General features: G+C 33.5%; 1 protein-coding gene across 5 annotated transcripts in view; it reads right to left on the reverse strand.

The window, feature by feature from the left end:
• Nucleotides 1–21963, reverse strand: part of GALNT13 (polypeptide N-acetylgalactosaminyltransferase 13) — a 495830-nt gene that overhangs the window by 194325 nt on the left and 279542 nt on the right. For all 5 annotated transcript variants that reach the window (XM_045831790.1, XM_045831772.1, XM_045831799.1 and 2 more), the window contains exons 5-7: nucleotides 6308–6474; nucleotides 5448–5655; nucleotides 2404–2574 (exon numbers count right to left, since the gene is read on the reverse strand). In XM_045831790.1, the coding sequence (XP_045687746.1) occupies nucleotides 2404–2574; nucleotides 5448–5655; nucleotides 6308–6474 (546 nt within the window). The remainder of the gene's footprint in view (nucleotides 1–2403; nucleotides 2575–5447; nucleotides 5656–6307; nucleotides 6475–21963) is intronic.

Raw genomic sequence — 21963 nt, forward strand, 5'->3', positions numbered from 1 at the left:
AAGGATCTAAACAGACACTTGTCTCAAGAAGATATTCAAATGGCTAATAGATACATAAAAAGATGCTCAATGTCACTAGCCATTAGGAAAATGCAAATCAAAACTACAATAAAATACAACCTCAGAGCTGTTAGAATGGAATAAGGCAGGCAATAACAAGTGTAGGAAAGGTTGTGAAAAAAAAGGAGCTCTCATTCGCTGTAGGTCAGAATGTAAACTGGTACAGCCACTATGGAAAACAGTATGATGGTTTCTCAAAAAATTAAGAATAGTTACAATTTGACCCAGCAATCCCTCTTCTGGGTATCTATATGAAAAATTTGAAAACATTTATTTGCAAAGATGTATGCATCCCTATGCTCATTGCAACATTATTCTTGGTGGCCAAGACATGGGAACAACCAAAGTGTACTTTGATAGATGACTGGATAAAGAATATATGGTACATATATACTGTGGAATACTACTTAACCATAAGAAAAAATGAAATACTACTTTAGGATATTATGGATGAACCTTGAGAATACTATGCTAAGTGAAGTCAGTCAGAGAAAGACACTATATAATTTCACTTATATATGAAATCTAAAGAACAAAAACAGAGACTCATAGATACAGAAACAGACTGATGGTTGGCAGAAGCGAGGGGATTTGGGAGACTGGGTGAGAAATGTGAAGGGATTCAGAAGTACAGATTGTTAGTTACAAAACAGTAACTGGGAGGTAAAGTACAACACAGGGAACATTGTCAATAATATTGTGATAAAAGTGTATGGTGCCAGGTGGGTACAGGAAATATCAACTGGAATACTGTAAAGTATATGATTATCTAATGAATGGGCTGTACATCTGAAACTAATACAAAATAAAAGTGAATGTAAATTGTAATTGGAAAATTATTTAAATAAAATTAAAATAAATATTAAAGCTCAGAAAATAAAATAAACTAAAAACCATCAGCTGAAAAAGTATATAATAAAGGAATAGTATATAATAAAGCAATAAACCATCAGCTGAAAAAGTATATAATAAAGGAAAAGTATATAATAAAGCATAACTTTTGCCAGTGTTTAAAAAAACATTGAGTACAAAAAAATACTTTTAAGACTCATTTTCAAACGAATAAATACATTATGTATATTTAAGTTCAAGTATTTTGATAGATCTCACTTGGGATCTGAATTTGAAAAACCAGCTAACACTAAATGCTACCATGCTGTGGGAAAATAGGATTTCTAACAATGGTAATATGAACTACTATATTTCCTCAAGTTATGAAAGGCAAGGATCAATAAGACTTGGTGAATGTGAAGATTACAGCAAGATTTCAGGACTACTAAATCACACTTTAAGTAATATCATAATTTTATCTCTTTATTCAATCATTGTAGCCACATTTTGTCTTTGATGTAGTAATACTTTCTCTAGGGGGTTAATTATTTAATTAAATAACAGTATTTAATTCAATAACAAACAATCAGAGCTGTTCTCTTCCATTGGCAAATTTTTAGAGTTAGTTTTATTTAATTCATTATATAATTAATCTTGCCAATGGATGTCAATCCCTCATTAGTTTAAAAAACATTTTTATTTAGATAAGGGGCTATATATATTATTTTAGAATGTTATGGCATTTCTCTATTATTCCATATAAATGATGATATGTCAAATTAATTTTTAAACTAGTGAACTCTTAAAGTATATTATTCAGGAAATCAATTATTGGTTGCAGGTAAGAGGTATGCAACAATATGTTAAAGTAAGAAGGTGATAATTTTATGCTAATAAAGTGGGTAATGCCTATCTAGACAACTAAAGATGTATATGGTATTTCTCATTTTGTATTATGGGCAAACATATTTTATGAATAAATATTTCAAATTAAGTAGCTGTTTTCAATAATTTGGAACAAAAATTCCTTAGTAATTGTTAATATATTAAAATTTCTAAATGGATTTTCTTTTGTATCTGCCAGGAAGGCAGTTCTTTAAGGTTGGTAAATTTAGAATATTTTGGTTATTTCCATTTTGAGTGCACCACTACTATAAAGTGTATACATTTAGGTAAGGTATATACATATATTTACCTGAACTGGCAAGGCTAGCACATAGCACATATCTGTCACATAGAAAACTTACAAAAAGTACATTTTGAATGTAAGATTATACGAAGTTTCAAAGGAAACTTGGCATTTCTGCCAATACTGAAATTTGTCTGTGCTAATTTAAACTAGATTTAATATTCCCATTGATTCTTAGAAGACCATGTAAAAGGTGATAACATATGAGTATATGAATAAACACTATGACTTTTAAAGACTTAAAAATGAGAATACAAATTTATAATACTTCTTAACTACTATAAGAATACACATGCTATCCTTTGGAAGAAGGAGCTACATACCTGACAGGTAATGTTCTGTCTCCTTTCCTCCTATCCATTTCTCTTTGGGGGACAGGATACCAACGAAAATTCAGTTTCCAGTTGAAACCCCCATAGGTCATGTCTGACCCAGCCATATATTCAAATGTGTCATCGCTAATCACATCAATGATGGGGCACACAACTGTTTTCCTGCAGGAAAAGTAAAACCAGTAAATAATAATTTAAACATTCCATTTGTTTCTCCAAACTAAATATAGCTGATATAAATTATAGTTAAATATAGCTATAGTTGAAATTTAATTATTTTGTGACATTAATATGATTTTATTTTTATTTTATCTCTTTATCTATAGACTTATTTCTCTTTATCAAAGTCAACTTTATACTCCCATGTATAATCTAATCAAATATAATAACTGATCTTCAGCTGATTTTCAAATGCATTCTAAGTATTAACTCAGCAGGATGAGCACGGTCTATTTTTCATAAAACCTTCCCCTACAGCATGATTAGTAGAGCTGTTTTGATATTATGCATTATTTTAGCAATTTCATTTATAGAAAAGTGATAAGCTACAGGAGAATGAATGATTGCAAATTTGATCTTGCAGTTCGAATCTCAGGGGGGTTAGGTTAGTTTAAGAGACAGTTCTGAGAAAATCTTTATGGAGAAAATATCTATTATGAAAAACAAACAAAAACCAACAAACAGAAATAACCATAAAAATAGTGGCATCAGTTTAAGTGAATGTTTCCTATAAAAGGTATTAGGGTTGTGACAGTTTCTGAGTGAACTATCCTCTACTTAAGACATTTATTGTAACAATCCAGATATTTTAAGACAGAGAAAAATAATCAACATCAGTTTCCAGTGTTTACCCCCAGACCCATCTTTTCTTAAAGAAAGAGGAACAGCTTCTGGATGTGGCTTTTAGGATAAGAAATTTTTCACCATGGGAAGTCATTAGGTACTCTTTTAATCCAAGTTGTGCCTTCTCAAGTCTCCCCCTACTCCTGGCTTATATGTTTTGCTACAGGATCAACCTTGTGTCATCTCCACAGTAAATGTGTGGGTCTACACAAGTTTGCCTTAGTTGTAGCCTGTTCTGAAGAACAGAGCTTATTTTTCAGCTTTGGTCCAAGATAAACACACAAATATGCTTTGGAGTCACCCATAGATGTGGAAAGTAAAGAAATGCTATCCATCATGTATTCTGGTTCTTCACACCAGTATCACCAACACTTATTTCAATTGGGTTTTATATTCCACACAATTAATTAGAGTCTAGAATTCTCTGAAAACAATAGAATTCATTTATCCTTGGAAAAGCTCCTTGGTAACACTGGTTCCTACAAAATCAATGTATTTCTCTCTTTCTTCATTAAATTTAATAATTTAATTTGTAAGGAGATGAAATTAGATCTAATAACATTGAACAGGGCTTCATTATATGTTATGGCAACTTCAGAATTTACAAGTAGGACAACATATTAGAGTTCATTACATGCAAATACAATTTAGGTATGTTGTTAGATTAAAAAGTGAATGATCTATGTATAGTCATATTAAAACAACATCATATTAAATACTCACTAAGTTGAATATGAAACACATGTTTTAAAAAAGCAGCATAATGTATGAAATGTTGCCAGGAAATGCATTTAAGATGTTTCAAATTCATTTTATTTTGCCAATCTTACCCTCCTGTAGGCTCTGTACAATACACAGGGTGGAAAAATGTTATTAGCTGTGTAGTACACTCAGTTGACTAAAAGGTTCCTACTGTTTTATTCAACTGCTATGGTTCAGTTTTAACAACCTCCATCCATCTTCCTGGCAAGTACCAAATCTTGCCACTTACGTGATATAGCTGAACTAGCTTGCACTGTGTGGCCCTGTCTAGGGTGTTTAATTAAAAACTTCAATTCTACAAAGACCTTTTTACTGTAGATGAAATGACTTTGCAAGCAAGATGTTAAGCAATACTATGTTATATCAGACAGTATTTAACATAGTTGTCTTCCTTAAGTGCTTGGGAATTATACTCATTTATCATCAATGTTTATGGGGATGCTCAAAAAAAGCTGATACTTCATAGCCTTATCATCAGAGAGAACTACAGTTATCCATAAGAGTTCTTAATTTCTACAACATATTATTTAGTCTTTCATTTCACCATTCTTATATACAAAGTGGCAATATTGTTTAAATAATGAAACATTCTTTATTACTGTGCTCTCCATTTTTTTTTAAATTATGAGTGGAATGTGAGATTTTATGTGTTTATTTTTAAGGTCCTGGCAAGGTGGTTTTGAACTAGGCTTTGAATAAGGACACTGACCTAGTAGAAAGAAGACTGTTCTGAGAATGGGAGGAACTGAATTACTCCTATTACTCTCAATAACTGGGGCAAGCTACTTAATTTATATGTTCCTCCTTATTAGGCACAAGTGCAAAGGTAAGGTAAGAATGTCTACATTACCTACCTCACAGAGTGGTTGTGAGGATACAATAAGTTGCTTTGAAAATCTGCCAAAATTGCACTATTTCAAATTATACTGCTTTCCTTCACCTAATAAAATGAATATTCAACATGTTTACTGTTTGAATTAACTATTTCTTAATCAAATATTCATGTGCAGCACAAATAAGCGAAATTCTTTATTAAGTGAGGAGGATGGGGGTGGCTTACTTAATTTAATTAATTTTATTTCATTTTATTATTTTATTTTTATTTTTAATCCTCATCCAAGGATATGCTTCCATTGATTCTACAGAAAGAGGAAAAGGGAAAGAGAAAGAGAACCATTGATGTGAGGAAGAAACACAAATGGATTGCCTCCTGTATGCACCTCCACCAGGGAATCAAACCCACAGCCTTATGCTGTACGGGACAGTGCTCCAACCAACTTAGCCACCATCCAGGGTGAGGGTATGGCTTTTTTAAAAGCTAGGACATAAACCTCCTGAAAATAGCAACCTAGAAAAGTTTTGCTGGAAAGCCTAAACTGTCCTGACAGGTTCAGACATGACCCAGGCAGACATAACACACGAGTTCTTACCTGTCTTCTTTTATTCTGGCCAGCAAGGGCTCCAGCCATCCAAAAGTACATTCACAGTGTGCATCAAGAAAGGTTATGACCTGCCCTTTTGAAGCAGCTGCTCCTCGGAGGCGGGCACGTATTAACCCAGAGCGCTCTTCCATTCTGATAATTTTTACTGGCACATCTAAATTTTTCACATAATTTTCTAATGTCAACTTGAGAAAATCTGTAATGTGCAATAAGAATTTAAAAGAAAGTTTTGAAACTGTTTTAAGACACAGCAGAGATACTATGGGCCAGATGAATATTCAGCACATAGAAATAGAGCCGAACTCTTGCAACTATTTTTGCAGTCGGTGGCATAAAGGTACAGAGATTGCATCAGTCTATTCATGTAGAGTTCATTATAACCTGCCACTTACTTGGCTGACAAGGATAAGGATAAAATTGGAAGTTAATACACCAAACTGTAATTGAGAAACTGGGCCACACTGGCAAATGAAGGCTTCTCAATTATGTTATTTGCATTTACCTGAACTAAAAGAAAAAAAAAAAAAGACAAGTATCCATAAAGTCATATAAATGCTCAATCATATAAGCAGTTGAGTTGTGGGAAAAAAGGAACTATTTTGAAAGTCATTTTGGCTGATTTCCTGGGTTAGTAAGAACCAAATGGAATCATGAGAGAAACTGTAATAATTAGTTACTTGTTTCTGGAGTTGGCATTGCCTGGGTACATTGATGAAAAGGCACTGATTATGATGGGTGGCTTCAGGGCTAGTATAATTATAAGGAAAACACAGATCATTTCCCAGCTGTCCTTTTGACCATAACAAAGTTTTCTAATTTAAGAAAATATATGAGAAAAATATTTATACCTCTTTCACTGGCATCATCGACCAAGATGACCTCAGAAAGTAAATAGTGTGGGGAACGATTAATAACGCTGTAAACAGTTCGGAGGAGAGTGCTCCAAGCTTCGTTATGAAACACAATGACTACACTCGTGTTTGGAAGTTCATCAGGGTAAACCTTTGTCTTGCATCTGGAAAAAAGAAATGTTGAAGGATATGTTAATAAATAATTCATTTTTCATTCTGATCACTGTAATAAAAATACCCATAATAGCACAATTTTAAACTTGAAAGGTCCTTATAAAGGAAACATTTTATGCATATCTACAATAACTTTCCTTTTTATAAATGCTGTGAGTAATCAGTTGGCATTTAAAAATTAAATATGCACAATTACTAATATTTCACTTTAATTCCTTCAGAGAACCAAGCAGCATGACTTCCACAAGTCTAAGAAAGCTAAAATAATGTTCTGAGACTGTCAGTAGAAGATCAGTTACAACAGGAACAGATTAATTAATTTAGTGGATATAATTTTAATCATTGTTTAGAAAAGAAGAATTATTATATAACTCAAAAACTCTTAAGAACATAAAAAGACATGCATCCACAAAATTTTGAAGCATGTAGAATGAAGATTATTTTTTCTATTCTCAAATCAAGTAGGGCATGCTTTCCATTCTCTTTGAGAACACTATAACCAGGTCTACTTTGAAGGAAAGTTTAAGAGCCAGGATGTATGTGGCAGAGTCTCAGTTAGTGTTCTGTATAATCAAATTGGAGATCAGGAAAGGGAATAGGTAGGCCACCAGCACTCCTCAACCTTTAATGGGCATAGGAATTACCTAGGGATTTTTAAAAATGCAGACTCTGATTCCATAGGTCTGGAATCAGAGCTTCTGGAATTGAGCTTCTGCACTATTAAAAAGACATCCAGGGGGTTCAGAGGCCACTGGTCCCTAGAGCAAACTGATTAGTAAGGGGCTAATCCATAATTGTCATTACTATTAGAACTTGGTTTCCTGAGAAAAGAATTTAGCTTCACTCATGAATCCAAAGCAGCCCAGATTTTACTTTTCAAGCAATCAATCCAAACATTTATATTTGAATAAATAATATGCACATTGTTCCGGTAGTCATCCAAAGTTTAATCATGTAGGTGGTCCTTATCCTGTCAATTTGTCAACATTCAACATTCAGACATTTCTGTCATGTAATTTTAAATCATCATGATTATAGAATATTAAAAAATACCACTGGGTATCCATAGTTGGAATTAAACTTTATTCACATTATTTTTCTTCATATAAAATATTCTGAAGAACTAGATGATTAAAGTTATTCTATAAAACAAAATGAACCCAATATTTCTTGCCACTCACAAATGACCCAACGCATGACACAAAACAAGCATTGATATAATTACCCATGAATGAGAAAATCCAATAAAATGTGAGAAAATAAATCATATAATAAAACAAATACTGATTGTGTGCCTATTGAGATTTTAATCATCTTTTAAAGTAGTATAAATTTTACCTACTTAGTGAAGTCTTCTGCAATATAATCAAGTAAGAATGTACATATACCTGAACTACTTTTCTTCAGCATATATTTATTTGGAAAACATTTAATAAGCATCTGCAATATATGAGATACTGTATATATAGGAAAAGAAAAATGTAGGGAGGAAAGGTAGTTTGATTCATAGTCATCTCTCCCCATTCTGCTGCCAGATTCAAGTAGTTTCTATGTGCTTCATCATCATTTGACTTAAAGTTCTACACAGCTCAGCACTACATGAACTTAGGAAACCATATTGGTAAGTCAGAAAGCATGTCTCCATGACTTTCTTCAACTCTCAATTATTTGACATCATCAAAACACCTCATCACACACCTCACCACTTTCAGCATGTTAAGAAAAATGTGTGGTGAGGATAATCATCATCGTCATCATTACCAATAAAGAAGTAAGACTGGAAAAATGGGCTAAAGCAGTCTAACGGTTAACAACTAGTTTTACCCGAGGATTACAGTCTATAAATGCTACTCAGTATTATTTGGAATAATGTGATGAATTTTAAATCAAATTTTATGTCATACTAAATGCCAACAAAGAAAATATGAATGAAGTATTCATTTAGGTAAATCACTTAAAATGTCAAAATAAAAGCAGACACTTGGATCTACTTTCTTAAACCATTTCTATCATGCTCTATTTTTGTAGTTTAAAAAATCTACTCACAAATGTTAATTTTGTATTCATAATATGTGACAAAGTTATACTGACCCAGTTCACTATTAATGCAGCTATTATGTTTGCTTAGAAAATGTCTGTACTATGTCATTATTTAATGCAGCATAAAAGTAAAATGTGGCTAATATTTTCATTAACTCTTCCTCCTTTACCTGTGTGAAAAGTTATTTGGCAAAGAAAACTTTGTTTAATAATAAAATCATTTATAGTATAATTGTTAAGCTACAAAAATCAATCATTTTCTATGTCAGTTTATCTAGTCACCTCAAGTGCAATAATACATAAATCAATGAGTTAGGATATACATTGTTTCTGATAGTTTTGTGATACACTGAACTAGTATTATTGCCTGTATTTCATCAAAGCTATTATTGCCTCTATTTCACTCGTGGTAAGATACAACATGATCACAGGTACCACTGAAAAAAATCTTACAATCTAATTGTAATCTCTTTGGGGAAATGTTGGTTACATTTAAATTCTACACATGTAGTTTATTCAGCACACATAACTTAGTGAAAGCATTGCTGTATAAATAGACATGGCCATATTCATACACACTTAAAAAATATTGCCTACATTACAACTGCTGGCTGGGTGACAATGTCTGTAACTAACCATTAACTATAACACTTATCCTGACTTAAGACATATAAAATATAAAAAGTACATTTCTTACAACAGGCAAATACAATAATTTTCTGGTTTAGTCAAGAAAAATTACTTAAAGTATTATTTAGGTTTTTAAAAAATAGCTTTAGTTTCTAAGATGGTAGAATCTATAACTCCCTGATTTTCCAGGCATAATTATAAATAAAGAAACAGAAGAAATCTGTATTGGAGGTGGGGATACTTAAATAGATTGGACTGCTCTAGTATTCTCTTCTTCCTGACAGATGGTGAACATTGTCTTCTTTGTAATATTACAAAAAGAATTTCAATATTGTCCACTTTAGCTTTTATATATTTTATATAGTAGGAATAAAGTAGATAATTTTGAATGTGTGGTAGACATCACTTGGTCTAAAAGCCCAGAATTGCCAAATGTTGGAATTGACAAGGATTTCAAAGCTGACTAATTCAAATATTGATTTCACTGAGTACAAATTTCGAATCACATAGCTAGTTCAATACTCTGGCAAATAAAGAAATACAATGATAATAATAAGGTGATTTGTTATTTAATAATATTAGTAACAGTAATGTTTTCCCCATATTATATGCTATATGAAACATTTTAAATATTACTGGTATCTGAAAGTTACAAAAATTAAATTACTCAAAAATATGCCTTAATCTTATGCTGAAATATATATATCTTTAATCAAATAGAGCAATGATTTTCCCCAAGGAGTATGTCATTAAAACTAAGCATAGAAAATCAACTTTCACAAAATTATGTACATACAGACCAAATACTGTTTTAGCAATCTGTCTTATGAAGGCGTTAGTTTTCTCTTATATAAACATCTAAGTGAAATTGGTAAAATTGACATTAGTGTGGGAGCATAATGTATAAGTAACAGAGAGTAAAAGTGGCAGATTACAAAAGCAATTTCATCAATTTAAAAGGAGTATTTGATTCTTACTAGTACAATTAACTTCCTGAAATCTGGTATTCTAGTAAAGTCACAAGCATTATCACAGCAATATTTCATATCTGTACTGTATTATGACATTCTAAATCTATAATAATTAAAGTATGAGTTTATTTCTTTTAATTCTGTAATAACATATTTGTGACTCTTAATCTTGGCTGTACATTGGAATCACCCCGTGAGCCTGGAAAAAAAAAAACAAAAACTGATGTGTGTATTTCAGCAGCAGAGATTCTGTTTTTAACTTACAGCCAAAGTTGAGACTGTTGCTGAAAGTTATTCAACAGAAACACTGATTTTTAATAATATATGTATATATATGCTTATTTATATATACATATATTTAAGTATATAAGTATGTAAATAAAACCCTTTTACCTACATCAACCTTTTAAAATAAGATGCATAAAGTTAATATAATATCTCTTTTTATGTTTGTAGCACTATTTCCTATAATTATAAGCCCTGGAATTGGAAAGTCTCCTCCACTTCATTTACAATCTCTTTGTCATCTAGTACACTAGTGCCAGTCAGTCTTCCCTTTTTCATCTGTTGACTCATAAATATATGAGAAATAAATCCACCCATCCTACTTGAAAGAAAATATAGGGGTAGGATCATGTTTCCAATGTCTGAAACATGGAAAGACAGTGAGATCGTGTTATCTGTTTACCTTCTTTTCACTTGGGTATGCACACACTATGAGAACAAAGCCTATTACAATTCAATTTTATCCTTTTCAAAACCATATTGATGTATTCAGATAAGCTACTGAGTACAACATGCCATATCAAAGAAAAATTGACTATAGATGAAAATGTGAAATCACAAAGGATCCATAATTACACTGTGGCTTAGACACAATCCATTTAGGACTACAAACAAAGGCTGTCAACATTGCAGTGTGCGTGACTTGTTGGATTGTTGGTCAGTGAGTCAGTGGTCACTTTTTACCACCTCAATCAAAGGTTAATAACAATAATTTAAAGTAAAGACTAACAATAGAAGTCCTCTATAGCCTTCTTACTTTTAAAAGCTATAGGAATTGCATTGAATGTTGCAGAATCACGTGTGGTTTCTATGTTTCCAAATCATTAACATTGATATTCACAGAGGAAAATTTCATCATTTCCCAATGCATCCATGCAAAAAATACTTGGGCAACAGGACAGTAGTTCTTTCATAATCATTAAACAGCTCGGGGCCTCAATAAAATGAAACATTTAATTTTGTATGGGTTTCTATATATTGATTTCAATTTGCATTATATTAAAATCTTTCAAAAGTAAGTTCCTATAAGTCATAATTACCTCAATAATTCAATTTTTTAAAAGAATCAAATCTTTATCAATCTTCTCCAAACACCTTTATTTTAAAATCCAGGTAGACCCTGTACTCATTTTTTGCCTATTTGCTAGTAGAGCCATTCCTTCCTTGCTCCTTCTGTTTTCTTTTACACATTTAGATGGGTGGAGTGAAAGAGTTATTGGGTTATTGATGTGTTTCCAAGACTCCCTTGCAGGTTGGCTTGTGTTTGAAATATGCCAAAAGGACCTCAGAGAGAGATTGACAAGTTGGAGCAACCAGAAACAGGAGGCCAGGTAATGTCTCTCTCCCCTTCCCTAACACCATAAAGAACTATTCTGCCTGCTCTGACACCTGAATCTTTTTAACCTGATTATACTCTTTCAGAATAAAGCTATCTAATCCAATAGACTAAGGAATTCTTTAAAAGAAGAAATATTCATTGTATTTACCTCTGCCTCTCCAGAATACAGCATTCTGCATGTCACAAAATATTTCATAAGGCGTTGAGGAATATAAACTTTATAGTTAGGTTATTGTGTGAATTATCAGAAAAACTTCTCTGCTTTTTTAATCATCTGAACTAGAGGTGTAGAAATACTAAATTTTCCACATTTTTGTCATATCTTCAGTTGGTTTTGTTATTTAATCTTCTAGAGCAAGGGCAAATAATTGAGCTAGGGATTGGGAAGGGAAATAATATAAGAAAATGGGTCTACAGGTTATTCTATTATATTTCTCTCCAACCTAAGTAACATCATTCCTATTGAGACATATCGGAGCAAGCTCTCTGCCTAGAAAAAATGTCTGCCTCCCAGTTCTGCCACTTAGGATCTATGAGCAAACTCTTTAGGTTCAGTTTTATCATCACCTAAATTGGAGTAACACTACTGCCTTATCTCTTTTACATGACTTTTGAGGAAAACAAATGAAATTATAAATGTTATTATATGAATGTAATTTATTATACTATTCTTACATTATAAAACACGGTATACAATATTATAGATAAGGTCTATGTATTATTTGGGTCAGCCTTGCTTTTGATAGGATTCTGAGCATACCCATGTGCTAATAATTTCTCTTTCATCCTTAGATCCTGTGGCCAAACTTCCACTGTATTCCTCACTTCCGATGCAGTTTCAATAATAGATCTGGTGTCCAGACCATCCTGGCTTGAGAACTTCTGTACTTGTTTATCCAGTTACAGCAATGTGGAATAAAAGTCCCTCCTCTTTCTCCTTCAGACCTTCTAAATCATTTATTGCTCTAATCTAAACTTTCTCTGGCTGGCTGTAGCTGCCAGCTATTCAAACTTCCTCCTTATTTACTTTAATCTCTGCTTATTATTTTCTACTGGGCAAATTCAGAGGGTCATGTTCCACCTGCCTGCTGAGATCTCTGCTTCTTGGCTGCTTTTGAATATCCACGAGTTGTCTACCAACTTGTGCTCCCTCATACCAACTGAAGCTTGGACTGCCCACCACTGCTTGCTCACTGTGGGGTATTATCAAATCCTGCATTCCCCAGTCAGAGTTCAGCCATCTCCTCCAGCAGTCAAGCCCTGATTTAAGAAACACCATAATATGAAAGCTAGTTCTAAGAGGTGAACATTTATTGGACTCTTAATTATGTATCATTGTATTGTACTATATATTTTATGTGGGTCATCTCATTTGTCCCTGAGAAGTGAAACCTCCTGAAACTACAAAGGTTAATTATCAGTACTGTGATTAAGGCTATAAATTTATAAATAGCTTCAATGCATGCTTTAAGAAATTCCAGAAAATAAATTTATTCAAACAATAAAAAATTGCTGAAACAAGCCTCTTCTAAGAACAGGTTGCTCATGTGAGCAAACAGCTTTCTTCTCAGAACAATATGTATCTTACTTAAGTAGACAAACTGCTTGCTTATCAATGGACCTTGAGACGCTCTCCTCATCATGTCCACCAATCCTAAATTATTGTATCACATACTTGACCAACCCAATCATAAACCACTGATACCCAGACCTCCAATTCTATAAATACCCACATATAAATAGCCTCCTCTTTCCCAGACTATTAGAACTGTCTGTCAGTGTAGTTGTTATTCTGGTATTCTGGTTATCTTTTGTGGACTAAGCTGTTGATAATCCTTATAATATTATGAACTAGTCATATTATTACTTCAATTTGTTAAGTAAAGATCCTGCTATTCAGATCAGTTAAGTAATTTGCTTCTAAGTGATGGAGCCAGGCTTCAAAAGTTGTTGTTCTATGGATAGAGTAAAGTTCTTTGCCACTTAAGGAGGAAACTGCCTTTGTTATGGAGAATTTTTAGATAAGGAACTTGGAGAAGCTGGGAGGAGCCAGAAGACTGAATTCCTAGGAAACAAAGAAAGTCTAACTGCTTTGAATGAGATGAGGGGTGCCTTTGCTTGCTACAGTAGGCTGGGGCCAGGAAGTGAGAAACACTTAAGAAAGAAGAAAGAAGGGACAAAGGAGAGGTGATCACCAAGTAAGTTGCTGAGAGACTGAAGTATCCATTAGACTTTCCTCAGTGTCGTGATAGCTGGAATATATTTTTAAGATAAGTTATGTCCAAAGTTCATATTTGACTATAATGCTGTAATGCAATGCCACCTCCTGTCCTGTAGTTCATTAAACCTGCTGTGCCCATAAATGTACTGCATTACAGGGCTATGTCTCTAATTTTAGAAAGAAGCCAGGTTTAGTTTTGGATTGCTCTGTGAGAAAATGGAGAAAATGGTCACAAAAGCAATTACAAAATCATAAGTCCACTGGGGCAGTTGAATAAATCCTACGAAAAGCTCTAGATGTCCACAGATAATTCTTTGTGGGTTTAAACTGACCTCATCTTGACTTTAACAGACTGGATTCCGTCAACTAACATCTGGTTTATATTAAAAACTAAAACATCACAGAGGTAATTTCTACCAAATAAATGGCCATCAGATAGTCCCATTGGAGTTATTTCCAATACTTAATAAACAGCCTTTTTTAAGGATATAAAACTGAATATTGTACAAGGATACTTTATATTCTTTCTATTGTGAAGACTGCCCCTTAATTTTAGAAGTGAACTATATCATTCAACTCTGTACCTAAAAGAAAAGGAATACCATTCAAGTAAGTGCTATAACCTTCAATGTTTTGGAACATGAATTTGAGATTGCTCCTTTTCTGTGACCCCTGAATATAACTCTTTCACGCTACTGAAAGCACTTAACTATGAGTTGTCTAAAATAAATGTTTATTGAATGTGATCATTGTAATGAAAGTGAGTTTGCAACAAAATTACTCATTACTGTCATTTGTATATTTAAATTCTTAGATTTGCTAATAGAATTTTATAAGAGTAGCAGTGGAATCTGGACCAGGCTTTGTTTCTGTCTCCATTGATGGGCTTAGCCAGGTCAGCTGATCATTCTAAGCCTCAAGGTTTTTTACCTTTCTGAGATAATGCAGCCACTAGGTTCATCCAGGTTCACAGCCCAAAACTTTGATGCTAACATTACAAAGGTGATTTCGACATCATGAGTTACAATCTGGATGATTCCTCCCTCAATACCTTTCTTACCCATCCTGCTATTGTATCCTCTTCACAGGCCATCACCTCTTCTTTAAGTTATTGCATGGTGTCAACATGGTACATTTGTAGAACATTCTTGATCCCCAATGCATATTCTCCTCATTGGAGATCTAATGAGGATCCAAACAGCCACTTTTTTGTTCAAATGTTTGTGATGGCTCTTCATTGCCTAAAACTAAAACTAAAACTAAAATCCAAAGGCTCCTCCTAATATGGCTCAGCACCAGTCCTGTTATCTTTTCCTGTCACTATAGCACTTAACTCTTCAGCAATATTGAACATCTCAAAGTTCCTTCAGGAAACAAAGTTCTCTCTCACACATTTATCTCTATCTGTGAATCTGTTGTTTTTGGAATGTTTTCCTCCCTGGATAACACACACATTGTTTAAGATAGGGCTCAAGTCAACTTCCCTTCTAAATTTGAACCCAAATTTTCCCCAGGGCTATTCGACTCTTCTTAAATTCTAGTATGTTTTATATCTTTATTTCCCTTCCCTTCTCATATAAATAAATTATTAGGTAATTCAATACATTGAAAGAATGGAGTCATTTTGAAGTGTGTAAAAAATTCTCTGTTATACTACATTGCTGTTTGCAAGAAAAGATCTGAAAGGTTTCCTCTGCACTTAGTATTCTAATGAGACTTTTTAACTATAGAATTTTTAATATAAAATATTTATTTACAATAGCTCCTTTATTCATGATTCTGCTTTGTGTGGTTTCAGTTAACCATGGCCAACTGCTCTTTGAAAATATTACATGTATAATTTCAGAAGTAAACAATTTATAAGTTTTAAATTGCACAGTCAAATAGTGTGATGAAACCTCTTGCCACCCAGCTTGTTCCCACCCTGGCCTGAATCATTCCTCTGTCCAGTTTATCCACACTGTATACTCCCCCTGACCATTAGTCACTTAGTAGTAGCTCTCTCAGTTATCAATTTGACTGTAGCAGTATTGCAGTGCATGTGTTTAAGTAACTCTCATTTTGCTTAATAATGGACCCAAAGCATAAGAGTAGTGATGCTAGCAATATGGATATGCCAAATAGAAGCTATAAAGTTCTTCCTTTTACGTATGTATGGGGAGGAAACATAGTGTATATGGTACTTTCTGTGATTTCAGGCATCCACTGGGGGCCTTGGAAGATGTATCTCATGGATAACAGGGACCACTGTACATACTAAAAATATGTTGGTTGTGAAGCATACATTCTTGAGAAAGATGGAGTTAGAGATAAATGAAAGTTCAGTTGGTCAAGGAAAACTCTATATCCAGAAAGAATTGTTATAGATGATATTTCAGAGTAAAAGCTTGTGTCAAGTACAGCCTAGCACTGGCAAGCAGCAAAAGCATTGCCATGTGTGCGGCCTAAACAAGCAAAACAAAAATATGCTAAAAAAATTGATGGTTTTTGTGGGACCTAGTATCAGATTAACAGGGAGCAGATGATGAATTCAGAAGTAGAACACCATAGTACCTGTAAGTTCAGAGAAAGAAAAGAATTCACTCATGAGGAAACTGGGCTTCTGCTTTTACTGAAGACACTAATACCAAGTATAGAAATCAGTCCATGAATCAGGATATAACATGGGGACTAGATTGCAGGATCAAAGTGCTAGCTGAGAGACACACCAGCTTAGGCAAAACATAAAATGAGATTGTCGAACTAGGATCAGGACCACCATCGGCCTATACTGACCTTTGTGTGGTTAGAAAAAGATGCCCCTTCTGGACAGTAGAGCCCTGTCACCACAGACGTAAAAGCAAAGGAGATCTTTGTGCCCAGAAAAAGGCCCTTTTTCTTCCAGTGAGAAATAGCCACTTACCAAAATGCCCAGACAGCCTCATCAGCAGACAGCAGTCCTTCAGTCAGGTGTCTCTGTGCTGGACACAATGGACAACTCTACAGGGATGCCCTGAACCTGGAAATCCTTTGATTATCCTGGCTATAAAGATGATTAGTTCCATTTCCAGAGGCACAGCTTCATCTCTGGATCAAGAATTGGGAGCAGAATTGATAGTGAGGCAAAAAAAATCAGGCAGGTCATTACACTTTATTGGAACAGAGTCGATGTGGAAAGTCCATCTGTATGGAATCAACTATGTGGGCTTTATGAGAACTTATTTTCTTTGGCACAGACAATGTTTTCACTTATTTCTACTTTTGTTTGCTTCAAAGCACTGCATGTCTACATATCTATCTTTATTTTCTAAAAATTTTTAAAAGATTTTATTTAGTTATTTTTTAGAGGGGAAGGGAGGGAGAAAGAGTAGGAGAGGAACATCAATGTGTGGTTGCTTCTCAAGCAGCCCCTACTGGGGACCTGGCCTGCAACCCAGGCATGTACCGTAGACTGGGAACTGAGCCAGTGACCCTTTGCTTCTGAGGCCAGCATCAACTGCTGAGCCATACCAGCCAGGTATTTTTCTAAAATTTTTATATATATATGAGTTACACTCAATAATATTCTGAAATTGAATATTACAGGAAACAATTATACTTTGTTCCTGTGGCATAAAACTTAAATTCCATATGTTACACACATGCAAAAATATTTTAAAACCATTTATAAGAACAAAATTAAAAGCAAAGTGCCGTGTAAAAGAAGTGAAGAAATTAAAGCATAGAAAACAAGTTATTTTACCTTACAAAAATGTTTAAAAATATGAGAGTAATTGTAAGGTTTAATTGCTGCTGAATTAAGTCATAGTTAAGACTGTATGAATCACAAATTGCTCTTCTTTCCTCCATACCCAGTTTATTAATAAAAATAATATTTTTCTCCACTTAGTTTCCACTGAGCACAGCCATTGTTGTCAATGGCAACAGCAGGCACATCATTTTGGGTGAAGTGAGATTCATCTGATGTTTCCCCACCATTAGAGTCCAGTAACCAAATTTTCGCAAGAATACAACTGGAGGGATGTGTCATTCTTAGTGCATTATAGCAAGAGGCACATAATGTTGATTTGGCCATTAGTAATATTAATGTTGAGCACTTGAGTACGGGGTAGTCTGCCAGGTTTCTCCAATGTACAGTATATTTCCTATTGAAATATATAAGTTGCTTATGAGGGGATAATTTGAGATTTTGTAAATTTTTCTAGCTTTTATAAAAATTTTACTACTAGTTATATCAACCATTGGTGATTTCTGCCTTTAATATGCATATAGCATGCTTTTTTGTGTGTTTATTTGGCGGTGTATTCTCAGGGTACTTTTCTAGGAGTAGAATTGCCAATTCAAAGTACTGTAAATGCATATATGATTGTATTAGATGTTGACAAATATTCTACTATAAAGGTTGCACCAATTTGCTTTCCAATCATCAGTGTTTGACAGTTTGCTTTCTTAGAGACTTGCAAACAGAATGTATTATCAAGCTTTGAAATTATCACCAGTCTGAATAAGATATCTTAAAGTAGTTTTAACTTGCATTTTTCTAATTAGGAATGAAGTCAAACTTCTTTTAGTGTTTAATACGTTTACAAGTCAATGTTACATGTGTGAATGTATGTATGTGTGTATAATGTCAGTTCCAGGTCTTTGCCATTTTTGTATTGAAGGATTTTGGTTTCTTTGTTTTTTGTGGTCTTCCCTTAATTTTACAGACATTTTTACATTATGTGATATTAGCCCTTTATCTGTGATGTGTCTGCCAACATTTTCTACCAGTTTGATATTTGTCTTTCATCTTAATTATGTTTTGTCACATTAATGGTTGTTATCATTACATATATTCAAATGTATCTATATTTTCTTTTATTGTGTGTGCATTAATTACAAGCAGAGACCATTTCCCCTCACCCAGGTTATAGAGGAATTCAGCTTTCTTTTCTTAAAATGTAGACTTCTGATTGCTATGGTACTTACTCTTTTGTATAATGTAAGGTGTGGGTATAATTATATTTTTTTCCAAATAACTAATCAGTTGTCCAAGATTCACTTACTAGAACTAGAACAGTAACTTGAGGTGTTACTTTTATCATGTATTAAACTTCCATTTATTCCTATAGTTATCTCTAGACATTTGTTTTATTCCACTTGACTTTTAACCATGTTCCACTATCACTGTTTAGTGGTAACATGATACTCTAATAAAGTATTATGGAGCTGTATTTTAATGTTTGGTCAGACTAGTTCTCTCTTGTAGCTCTTGTCTTTGTTGGTCTGGCATGTTTATTCCTTGTGTGAGGTCCTCTAGCCATCTCATTTTAATGCCTTTGGAAGTATCAGTATACTCCTCTTATATTTTGCACCCTGTTTATCAACTACAGTGTACTGGCATATTAGTTTATCTATTTTAATGTGAAACTTAAATACAATGAAATGCACAAATCGGAAGTGTATGTTTCCTAAGCTTTGATAAGTGACAACATCTGTATAGCCCGAAGTCCTATCAGGATATAAAACATTATTACAACTGCAGAAATCACCAGGTCTCTGCTCTTTTCAGTCACAACTACTTTGCCATAATATCATACAGTATGCACTCTTTTGTATGGCATTTCATTCTCTTTCTCTCTTTACACACACAAAAAATAAAAACAAAAACAGTGTAAACTTCTCTGCTTACCTAAAAAAAATATAAAGAACAACTCCACTCTGGAGCATCTTCTGAATTTAGAATAACTGAAATCAATGCAATCTTTATGTCAACTCCCCCTTTCTTACACAAACACCTCATGAATGCCCTGAGTCTCAACTGATATTGCTAACTGTAACATAAAATATGCTTTAGTGACCACAAGCAATATCAAAATGTTAAATGTATCTATTCTTAATTGCAATGTAATGTTAGTTAAGAGCACCCATTACTGTTGAAGAATGAGAATCCTGAGTAATAAATACTTTTATCTATAATAAATTAATTTCCAAATGATTTATTAAACATGAAGTAATGAATTCCAGCAAAATAGGCCAGGTATCCATTTATAATTACATAGTAAAAAGAAAAACTGAATATAATTACTGTCAAGTATATTTGTTATTTGCCCAACAGTCTTTGCATATTGTAGATGTGTACTGTGTTGAGCTGTCTAAAACATAATATGTGTTTACTTAATTTCTTTATTAAAATTTTCAGACCTGTATTTTTTTAATTGAAAAATAATTTGAATATCAGTATAATAGGTTTCTCTTTTAAATCACATTTAAGGTTTAAGACCACTTAAAGGAAGATATAAGTTGTATATGCTGAAGAAATTCTAGATATTATCTTCAAATAAATTAACCAAGAACTACAATTTTCTTATTTAAAAATAGAAATCCATACTTAAACCAAGTATTTCTCTGCTACATGTAAGCTCTGGACTATACGTGGAAAAGTATCTTAATTCAGTCTTCTTTATTATGTATGTAATCAATGTGTTTTTTGTCTTTAAATCCTATTGTAATAAAATGAAATTTAAAAAGACAATTGTTTGTCTCTCTCTCCTGTTCACGCCCACAGTTTCTACCACTTCATGACACCCCCTTGCTAATCTAACCCACTCCATGCACTTAATACTTGCTGAACCAGCCTGTGCTTGGGAGCAACATATATGCATCAACTCTTTTTCTGAACCTCTCTTCCTGAGAGATAACCAAATTGGGTAGATTTAGCATCTATTTTGTCATTGCAACCCCTGTTTCATTAGTTTCCAGGTGGCTTAGCCTCCTGGTACCATATCAGCCTTGTAATTTACTCCCTGGATAGTTAACCGAATTTCCTTCCTGTAGAATTATGTCCACAGAGACAGTCAGTGCCGTGATGTAGGTGGAAGATGGTGAATAGGAGAAGGAAATGACTGACATCGGGTCTGGGAAATACAATGAAATCAAGGCCCTAAAGAAACCATGCTTTTTGTCACCATGAGCAAAGTAATGTGTGAGTGTTTAACGTGTGAGTGTATATTTTCTATTCCCTTGTTCTACTTTGTATGTATAATAGTATTCACAGAATCAGACAAGGTGCCTCACAGACCATTTAATAACTTTAATTTTATGAATGGGGAAACTGCATCACGGATGGAGAAAGTAACCTGACAGAAGTCTCACGAATATTTTGTAGCTTTGCAGTGGCCAGAATCTAGGTCACTGAACTCCCCAAACAGTGACCTTTCCTCTTCAGTGTGTCCAGTAACTGCCAGGGGCTATTTCCCCACAAAACACAAATGCTGCAAACATTTTATCTCTTATGAGACACATAGAAAGAAACCAAAACCAAAATGAACAGACAGGCTAAGTGATTCATTGTTTTATCAAAAAACATTTTAGGGACTAATATAATATAAAGTACTTTTTTCATTTTTGTATAGTCTATCCTTATCTGTTTTTCCTCTTATTAAAAACTTCTTTATCTTTCATGTTGTTGGTTGTTCAATATACAGTTTCATTGAGACAACATAGTGCAAATGAGAAAAGCTGTGAAATATTTCAATAGCCTTTCTCATTGACCAATAATTGATGTAGCTCATTGTAGAATTTATGATAGTTTTCTTTTAGGTATTTAAATTTCCTACATAGGCTTTATAGACAATACATCCAGTGCTTTCTCTTCTAGGGAGAGTGGGATAAGCCTGTAAATTTTACAATAAAGCAGGCTAGAAGAGAATAAAAGTATGTAGAGAACAAATAGTAAAGAAAAAAAAGATTAAAATGGTGGTTTTCCTGAAATGCTAGAAAAGGGCAGTCACACATATTATTTTCCAAGTTTCTCAATATAACAAACTAAACTTGAATGGAGACAACTATGGGGGAAATGAACACTATTGTGGAGAAATGTTGGGGAGAGTATCTCTGGGAGAACTACAGTGATGTGGCTGTCACAGTGGCTTAGAACAGAGGAAACGCCACTGTGTGCTCCCCTCCAAATACTAATAAAAAATATAGTAAATGACTTTCTGTAATAAGAAAAATAGGAGATGTTTTTAGC

Source organism: Phyllostomus hastatus, unplaced genomic scaffold (genome assembly GCF_019186645.2).
Source record: "Phyllostomus hastatus isolate PE091 unplaced genomic scaffold, TTU_PhHast_1.1 phas_contig_1, whole genome shotgun sequence".
NCBI classification, from domain to species: Eukaryota; Metazoa; Chordata; class Mammalia; order Chiroptera; family Phyllostomidae; genus Phyllostomus; species Phyllostomus hastatus.